The 9,986-nt window shown below is 47.1% G+C and overlaps 1 protein-coding gene across 3 annotated transcripts in view; it reads right to left on the bottom strand.

The window, feature by feature from the left end:
• Positions 1–4,347: 4,347 nt before the first annotated feature.
• Positions 4,348–9,986, bottom strand: part of LOC144944018 (mitogen-activated protein kinase-binding protein 1-like) — a 79,055-nt gene continuing 73,416 nt past the window's right edge. For 2 of the 3 annotated variants that reach the window (XM_078872002.1, XM_078872003.1), the window contains exons 27-30: positions 9,704–9,935; positions 7,620–8,447; positions 6,629–6,714; positions 4,348–5,967 (exon numbers count right to left, since the gene is read on the bottom strand). In XM_078872002.1, coding sequence (XP_078728128.1) covers positions 5,662–5,967; positions 6,629–6,714; positions 7,620–8,447; positions 9,704–9,935 — 1,452 coding nt within the window. In that variant the 3' untranslated portion in view covers positions 4,348–5,661. The remainder of the gene's footprint in view (positions 5,968–6,628; positions 6,715–7,619; positions 8,448–9,703; positions 9,936–9,986) is intronic. The other variant, XM_078872004.1, reaches the window with a different exon arrangement.

The following is a 9,986-nucleotide window of genomic DNA, read 5'->3' as shown; positions in this document are numbered from 1 at the left end:
TGTTCTGGGCTCGTCTGTGGAATCAAGCCGGTGTCCCGCGTCTCGTCGTCTCCGGGTCTTCGTCTCGAGTTAACTTGCTACTCACATAGTTATCCATATCACCTACTATAGAACCCGAGTTACGTTCAGTGTTACCTGCCAGGGAAGTTGTTAAATAAAAGTGTTGCCTCCCAGTCCACAGTGTGTGCCGTGTTGAACAACACTACACATTAATGCAATGAATATCACGTCGCAGTCTGCTTTTCGCTTGCTAGTTTCAGATTTACTGCAATACACCTGTCCTTGGACAGGCAAAAGGCTAGTATGTAATAGGTGATGTTTCGGCCAATGGACCTTCTGCATCGCGCATACATTCTTCAGAGTATATATATTCTGTATGATCTGAAGAAGGGTCATTGCCCGGAACGTCACCTAGCAACAGATAATTAGCGTTGTTGCAGAGAATATAAGAAACAAAAAAATAAAATTTGCCTCTTTGCCATATTTGTTTCTCCACATAAATATCTTTAAATCACACATCCCATTAGCTACCACCTTCTAGGAGGGCATCTTATCAACAGAAATTGTTCAATACAAGTGTAGTGGCTCTCGCATAATGTCCGTGATGCAGTAATTTTTAGTCTGTTGATGGTCGGCGATGCGGCAATCGACTCATCTCGACGAACTGTACACGATGCACCACTACGGTGCGTACGAGCGTTCAGGGTTTCAGCACAATCATCCTCGCTGCGTATTGCAATAGCGGAGTAGCACTGATTTCGGATTGAATGGTACCCCATTCGCGGAGTTGAGTACACCCCTGGAAAAAATAGTGTGCCAGAAATAGAATATTTAATTGCCTCTGCCATTTTGTATTATTTGGTACCCCGGGGTACCGCCATAAGGATCAACTGTGGTGGACAGACAGTACACACGCCGGTGGGTAAGCACGGGTTGGCAGAGCGGAGAAACTAGGGCAAGGGTCACGGAGGACTCCATCTGGAGGCCCCTGGAACCTGCTATTGGGTTCGAGAAGGGAGGCGCGGTCAGGGAGGAGCCAGGCCGCACTGGTAGTATAAAAGGAGCCGAGAGCGGGAGCTCGTGGCTGCCGGTTCTGGGAGTGGACTCATTTCGTCGTCGCTGCCGTCTTCACTAGATTTTGCGCTGCTAGAAGTTGTTGGCTATCTCAGTCGGCACCGTCAATGTTTGACGGTTAGTGTTGTGTACAGGCTAGGCTAAGCGACTGTGGAGAGTGCGTGGGCGAGACCGTGGAAGTTGATAGAATAAAAGGTGCCTCCTACAAACCTTGCCTCCGTCTCACTGGCACTACACAAGCAAACTCTGGACCGTTTTCCACATGCAAGTCTCATCAGCAGCCATGCTCTCATCCGTCATTTTCGGCCAGTGTTTGCCGATGGATGTTGTTAGGTCGATGTGTTTTTTAGGCACCCCTGCCAACGCAGTATGGCAACAATTGTTGGCCCATCACAAAAAAGGAATCTGCCTGTCCTGCAAACATTTCACACAGCTCTGGGAAATATGCCTAAACATACTTCACAATGCTGGTCAATGCGGGCTGTTTGAAGATGGGGAGTTATAGATGGACATGGACACACACAAGTACAATATTGTACAATTGATTTCGCTGCACTGCCCTTTTCAGCTGACAACGAAGCCTGAGAGCCCTGTAACAAACTGCTTGTGAATGGTCCTCATGCACCCATCCAAGCACCAACCAGACTCAAACCTGCGTAGATTTCCAAATAAGCATGGAACGTTGGCCAAAACATTGGTCCAACCACGTGCCAAACTTGGCCCAACGTTGGCACGCTTACCAGGTTGAGCGATCTTACCGAGTAAGATAAAAACTTTTTTTTATTCTGTTTGTATATTACTTTGTTGCGACTCCAACGACAAAGTAATAAGAGCCACTTTTATTAAAAATTTCTACAATAAGGAACCCGACTATAGACTTCCACAATGAAGGACTCTTGGCTTCATTCTTGTCTTCCTGCTTGTATCTTCCTCCGAGCGTCCCCACTCCTCGTGCTCTCCCCTTATATATCCCCTCAGCCCCCTTTCTCGAACCTTGTCCTTGTTTTTACCTCTTGCCAATCCCTGTCCGTTCCCTTTAACGGATCCTTTCTGTTTTTCCACTCAACCTTTATTCTCCAATCTCTTTGAAAGTCTGCCTCCCGACCAATCACCGTGGAGGCCTTTTTTCCAATCGGATATCTTTGTTTATGCATATGGTTTGGGTTCATTTTTCGGTCATTACACTTTTAAGTGGTTTGTTTACCTTGAATATAATTTGCACTATCGTGTTTTTTTTGTATTTTGTTGTTATAATGTTCTGACCTGTGAAAAATTGCTTTACAGCTCCTCGAATTTCTCCAGTATAAATACATATTCTGATTCTGATAAAGGCTGGCGATCATATTACAAACAATAACATGGAAGGGGGCATCCCAGTGAAGTCTACCCATAACACTGCTTTTGCCGTCAGGTTTTGTAGTCGTCAACATAAGACCAATATCACACGCAATGTCTAACCCTCGTACATGTAACATATTGCCTTAATACACCACTGTCCCTCGCCTTGTATCAACTTTATCACACCAAGTACAAGCCGACCTCTATCCTAATGCACAATCTATCAGTTGTCTGTCAGGACACCAAGCAGGGGTCAACTTGGACCAATTAATCTTAGCCCTTTTTTGTTCTCTCACTATACCTAATAAACTCAGCGGGGTACGTCCAACGGATGCGTCTCACTGCTGCTGCTGCCGTTACCGGTAACCCGACTTGAACCGGCTGAACTAGACCGGTGCTCATCAAGTCAAACACGCTTCATTAACTGCAGGAAAAGGTAATGAAAACCGCAAAGGTACAGCACTGGAATTGCTTTCTCATTCCACTACCCGACTGAGGCCACAACGAGAGTGCGAGAGGACCCCTCGAGTGCTGAATTTTGACCGATACTTCCACACCAGCCAGACATCTTGGAGGTTGGAAGTATCCACGCACACTTTACCCCACCACACACAGCCTTACAATCGACTGCGGTGTACACATTTACACTGCTGGGCGGACAGAGGCAGGAGGATTTAAGAAACGTGCCCCCCATTGTTTCAAGATTGCACCGGCAACTTCGGGATTGCTGGTCAAGCGGGCCAACCATTACTTCAAGGGCATCATCCATTAACCGCAGGGTTTGGTGAAAATTGATCGATCTCTTTGGAAGATAACGTCCCATGCAATTCCTAGAAGGCTGTAGGCCATTGGATTGTGGAAAGAAGTGAAACTTTTTATGTCGAGACAAATACAAAGGAGACATTGTCTGCTTATATATTATCCAAATCAGCAAAGGTTACATTTCTTCATAGTAATCTTAGGGTGTCATTATGAAGAGGCTCAATCTGATTATTTAACTAAATGAATTTGCATGTTTTTTTAATTTGTGGGGTTTTGCCTGCACTCAAATCAACTCGGGTGCAGATGCTAAAAGGGCCATTACATCACAACGCCGAGATGGTCAGAGCGGAGGGAGACCTTCATCCAGCAGTGGATTGATTTTGGCTCATGAAGATGAATTTCGAAGATACTTCATTTGTCCGAGTCGGTCACAGCACTTGAGTATTTTTGATTCGTCGAAAAAGGATTCGATAAGATTTAAAGGAACTACTGTATTGCCATTTATACTGGTAGGAACCACCTGGTTCCACCAGCCCACAGGGGATTATTGTGTCCGTCCGTCGTGCATCAAAAAATGGGAGTGGTGAAGAGAGGAGGGTGGGGAGGGGCTGGGTGGGGAGGGGAGGGTGGGGAGGGGCTGGGTGGGGAGGGTGCGGCTGGGTGGGAAGGGCTGGTCACCCCATGGTGCCCTTATAAAACACGTTTAACCTACTCACGCTGGCTTGTGCCCGCCCTCACAGTCGGCCATATTTGCGGAATACACCACGCCGCCGTTGACCCCGGCCATTGACCGAGCAACCCAACGTTCCTACCAGCTCCCTCCGCAGGAATGTGTTGACAAGCTATGTGCAACATATAAACTATAACCTAGGTCAAATTACTAGAAGAGTTTTGTGCAGGTCTTAAGACTTAATTAACATTTGGTAAAAGGCAAATTGGATTCTTGCTCATGTGTGGTGGAAATGTTATTCCTATGTTGGAGGACAGTTTTTTGTCGACTTCCCTAAAACGTGGTACTTATGAAGGACCGAGTTGAACAATCTTCCAATTACGAACAACACATTGTACCGGTGGGCCAGCCCAGCCAGTGTTATTAACGCAAAGCATTCGAATTGGTTTCATGAAAAGGTTAAAAATGAACGCCCAACACAATTACAACAGCAGCATAAGGAATGAATTTGAATGTTTATTTTTTTCCACCAATTGCATACCTCCAAACACTACTGCGATAGTGAAGAGTTAACGTGAGCGTGGACATGAAAAGGTGAATACCGCGTCTGTTACTCACAAACTGAACGTAAAACGATAAAGACTTCCTTCTTACCGTACAAAGAGCAGCAAATACACGTGTGTGTGGGGCATGTGGTTACAGGACTAATTAACACCGTTGAGGTGCAATACATCATGTACATGAACACTTTTTTCAGGGCGACTAATGCAAAAAACGGAAAGCTCTCGTACCGCAAAGCGTACCACGTCAACGTATTTGTCGTTTTATTTAAAAGTGAAAATGTGACCGGTACAAATAAACTACACTCGAATGGCCACCTTGTGTAACAACTTTACGCGACTGCATACGCCACAACTGCAGTTCATTTTGGAAATTTACAGTAATAACAATAACATTATAAAACATGATTATACAGGATTTATCAGTTTTACGCCTTATTGCCTTTACCATTTTTTGGCATATACAGTAATAGTAATCGTGCACTATAGCATGCCTCTTCTCATACAAAAAGTTTATTTTTCAAACGGTGGCCATGTAGAAGGCCGGATTATACAAAGCATAAGTTAACGATGCACCTGACGAGGCATACGCAAGTAAACTGTACACAAACAAGTTACCAAAAACGATTTGGGGAAGAATAATCAGATGGACCCACTGTTTCCAGTGTGTACTTAACTGCCGTACAAGCTTATTATATATATCTCAAGGAAATCAAAAAAGTATTTACAAACGAACATGGCTTGCTGTTCCAGGAAATAATAAAAATTAAGACTTTGCTAAGCATAATCTTTGCTGTTGTGGTCTGCTATTACAGGGTACTCGAATGAGTTAATTGTAAGCAACAGAAGTTTAACTTTATACTGCTTTAGTGTTGCATATACTCTGGCGTTCAATTGGCAAGTTCATTTACTCAAAACATTTCATCCGAGACGTGCAACCACCATGCATTGTGCTGTCAAGGTAGTCTGAAAACACTGCTTACTCATCTGCCATCTATCCGGGCTCAACCCGAAACACTGAATCCCACACTTTTAAGTCGCTCGGTAAATAGTGAAAAACGGACAGACGGTATTTTGTGTGCCTCGCTCTGCCCATCAACTCGCAATGTGTTTTGGCGTTGCGTGCGCTCGAATGTGCAAAACATCAAAGGGGAAATAAGGTTCCGTCGCTACATCTGTTCGTCCATTAAAAAACGGTACCATTCGGACAACAAAAAAGACGGCAACATAAAAAAACGACGCCAATGATCATCACCATCAGAGTTTGTTTCCGGACATTTTCTTCTCCAGCATCCTCATCAGCATGTTGGAGTAGTGCTCCAGGAGGGCGCTGGTCTTGTCTTCGCCGGGCGAGGAGGACGCGTCGTCCGGCAGTAGAGGACCGTCGCCGTCCACGCCGCGCGCGCATGACGCGTCGTCATTGGCGTCGATGCTTCGGCCACCACCACTGGCGTTCGACTCACTCCGGTCCAGCGTGCTAAGCTGTGCCCGCGCTCCATCGAATGCATCAGCGAGTACCGATGCCAGGTGTTTGCTGCCCACCGGCGTCTCGCTTGACTGGATCTAGACGAACGAAGGCAAGATGTGCAACGATTGAATCCCGTGCCAGCATGTCATTTATTTGACAAGATTTGTTATAATTTTGTTGTTGCTTTTTCCCCCCTGCCACCCCCTCCCACCCCCCAATTTGCATTCCAATCGGAGTGTCGGCATCATGTGACGAGATGAACACATTCTCAATTCAACACCTGCAGCTAGCAGAGTGCATCAACCTGTGACAGAGAATGGCCCCAGAAGAGGTCGCACAACAATGACCACAATGTACAATAATATATTATCTAAAATAATCGTGACCTAAAATTGTTGCTATCCATTGAATCGTTGCAGGCTTACTGGCCTTGCAATTTTATTATTTACATTACCATGCTGTCTCCAATATACTGGGCATTCGTGATGCAGGAATGCCATTTTCCAATGCAAAATAATTGCACGTTATTAAATATTTATAATTCACCCCTCTGCTGTGTTTTCAGTTGGAACCACGAGTTATTTGGCACGATGTCTGACATTTCACTTCACTTGTGGAATTCAGTTCCTGAAGAATCTCCCAGCACGTCAGGCAAAGCTTCGGATATCACAGGGAGCAACACATGGTACAGCTCGAAAACGCATCAGAGCAATATATAAGAAGCACGAAAACCCATGCAGTAGTATCACAATTTACCTTGTGGTAGAGCAAGATGGCTTTCTGTAAGCTCTGAAGTAGGTCATTGGCTGCCTCTTCACAATTTTCCGCATTCACCACCAGTTCTGTAAAAAGCAATGTTTAAAATCAAGCAGGGATTGAAAATGCAGATTCTACGTGACTCACGCGCACACACACACACTTCCATCCTCAAAACGTCACATTGATTTAAATGTTGGAAAGACCACATCTAAAACCCCAGGAACATCAGGAGAGACACTAAGAGAAGACACGAGTTGACAGAACCCACCACCAAGTGATCCAGTGTGGTGTGCATACCTGCCAAGGCCACTTGCAATGTAAACGAGCCAATTAAAACCGTTCCTTAAAATACCGCACGGAAATAAACAAATCACACAATCTGATTATCCAGTACAGGCCTTTGTCAATCCACTGTTGGATGAAGGCCTCCCCACATCGTGTTGGATGTGGGGGTTTATTTGACCTTACTTCAACCACATTGGTCAATGCGGGTTGGTGAATGGGAGAAGCCCAGGAGCGGTTCAGATATCACATGCCACTAATGTTCGCTGTAGCAAGACATCAAACTCAAGTTTCTGGGTTCATAGCGTAGTGCATTAACCACTGCAGAAGTGCAGACAAGTCCTTGATGCAGTTGCGATGTGACTACACCTGGCAGGTATGCGTTGATCAACAGGAAGAAGAAGAAAAAAACAGAACTAGGATAATTAAAACAGAGAAAGGTTGCACCAGCACTACAGGCGAGGAAACAAATCCTAAAATCAATCACCAAACAGGGCAAGCACACTACAAGCGAAGCTGCTGGGGCACGCAGAGGTGCTGAATGTTCAGTGCGGTGGAGCCATTGGGCTTCGCTTCCAGCCACAGAACATCCAGCGACGCTGCTAACGTCTACGCGTGATTTAGGGTGCGGAAGATCACAAGTAGAGAGACCATCGTGCGCAGATCACCAAGAGTTGCGACAAACAGTGATCGCTCAACAGCAAACCTTTGTATGATTTTAGAAGCTTCTCACGTCCAGATTTTGGCTTGAGGCTCTCATGGCTCTCGGGCACAGGGTCCTTTCTGGCCATATTCCCAAGCCAAGAACGGTCCCTGGTGTCCAAGTCTAGTTTCGACAAGTCGGCGGCAGCCAAAGCCTTCGCCGCGTCGAGGCGATGGAATTCCGCATTTGCTCGAGGGCCCACGGGCAAAGTCTTGCGTGAAGGCTCCACGTACGGGAACTCCTCCATGACCTCTGTAACTTGCACCACCGAGTTGGATGCGGTGTTGATGTGGGACGAGAGCGGCTTCGAGAGCTCCAGGATCAGGCTCGTCCTGTACGCCGTGCGGACCGTGGACTGCGAAGCCACAGTGGAGGGAGCAACCAGCGCGGATTTCATCGACGATGGCGCTAACTTGGACGTTGCCGGTGACTTGAAGGCCGACCCCGGCGCCGGCCTGGAAGGGTGATACGACCTCCGCGGTGGAGGCCTCTTCAAACCCGGGTCTCTCACGGGGTAGAGATCTTCACTCACCGAGCTGTTCTCCCCGTCCTCGTCGGAGCCACCAAAGTTTTTGCAGTTAAGGCCGTCACCCATGGACACGCTTCGGGTCATGCGGCTGTTGGCGAGGGATGAAGCGGGGCTGGGCGAGGGGCTCGCGGCAGCCTTCTTCCTTGCGATCTGCCGCATTGCTGGGCTGACGATGGCTCGCGGCTCTGGTTTTGGCGGAAGGGCCGGTTGTGATCGCTTGGGCTCGACAGCACGGGACTCGCGAGCTCCTATCACTGAGCGTGTTTGGGGCTTTGCTGTGCCGGCATGCAATGAGTACTTCTCTGTTGAGTATAAAAACAATAGGGGGATGCATGGTTTTTGTCGTATGTGAGAATAAAGCAGAGCACTAGGTTATGCAATAGGTCTATATATAGCGTGCATATTTAGCTGTCAATGTCACAGAATTTTAAAATGACTTGTGGTTTTCCACTCAAAGTGTCACCACTACAATATATGATTAAAAGAACAATGAGCTACTTTTAATACAGATGTGTATATATATGTTCAATCCTCTAACACACTTAAATTATTTTATAATAGTTTCAGGGAAGCCGGGAATATAAAAAAAATCACGATTCACACAATTACAAAAATGATTTCAATGAAATTGTAAACCAACACAATATGCAGAAAGGTATTCATCTTTCTACATTGCTACGCATAACCTACGTTAAATGCTGTTATTAAAATCAGCAACTACAATTACGCACCGTCTAAATAGCAGATGCGAGGTTTCCCCCCGATTTCAGTCAATTACGTCTGCAGACGCCCCCCCCTTCTCAAATGACAATTGCATCCAGAAACACGTTACACAGCAGCTTGTCTTTAATGAACAATTCGCCTCATTATGAAAATATACTACCATGAATATCCCCCATATAGCCTTTCGCAGACTGTTAGGGCAAGTGTTGTTAGCTGATACCTATTAAAGCCCACACGGCACACGAAGGGGTAAAGTGGGCTAGCAACACGCTCGGCCACATTTGTCTCCCCAGTGCTGAGGTTTACACACCACACCAGGTCGTCATTTAAGGCTGAGGCGACCTGGGGGAGACCCGGGGCCGGTTCAGACATTTGTCACCTACATTGGCTGTGAGCGGGAACCAAACTTGGGTCTGTTTGTACAGGAGTACGCTAACTACTACACTACCACTGCCCACACACACACAATATATACGTTACTACAGTCTAACTAGATCACGCAATGTCAAAACAAAAACACAACACTGAAGATAAATGACAACGGAGATGATGATCAATCAATAACATCACAGCTCACTCGTCGACTTCACTCCACTCAAATCATCGACACGGGCTGATCCTCACAGAAGAACCGCTCCGCGACAGACCAACTTCTCGCCGCTCTTCTACACTCGCCACACAGCCCAGGAGACGCCACCGCAGAAACCAAAAGTTTACACAGGACAGCAGCAGCAGATATATGCAGCAGATTCACCCCCGGAAGAGCGACAGGATGAAGAGGCCACGGAGCAGCGAGCGTTCGTGCCAGGCGATCGGTGGCGACGACCCTCCGTACCTTCTTGAGCGAGGTCATACATGGAGGCGGCCTTCCTCATCGCGGACGAGGTCGGCGTCCCGTCTGACGGACGCCCCGAGCCGGGCAGGCCCGGAGTGCGGCGGCGGTCGGCCGCACCGCTTGCCGCGGGGCTCCGGCTGCTTGCAGCCGGTACCTGTGGGCCCCGGGGGGTGGCGGCCCTGTCCACCACGCCCGACGTGCGCCGGTCCCCTGGCCTCGACTTCACAGGAAACTGGAATAAATTGATGAAAGCAGCATCGGCAATGATCGGATCGTTGAAAAG

This window comes from Lampetra fluviatilis, chromosome 33 (genome assembly GCF_964198595.1).
Source record: "Lampetra fluviatilis chromosome 33, kcLamFluv1.1, whole genome shotgun sequence".
Classification (NCBI taxonomy): domain Eukaryota; kingdom Metazoa; phylum Chordata; class Hyperoartia; order Petromyzontiformes; family Petromyzontidae; genus Lampetra; species Lampetra fluviatilis.
Note: the sequence above shows the minus strand (reverse complement) of the source record. Positions and strands in the feature narration are given on the sequence as shown.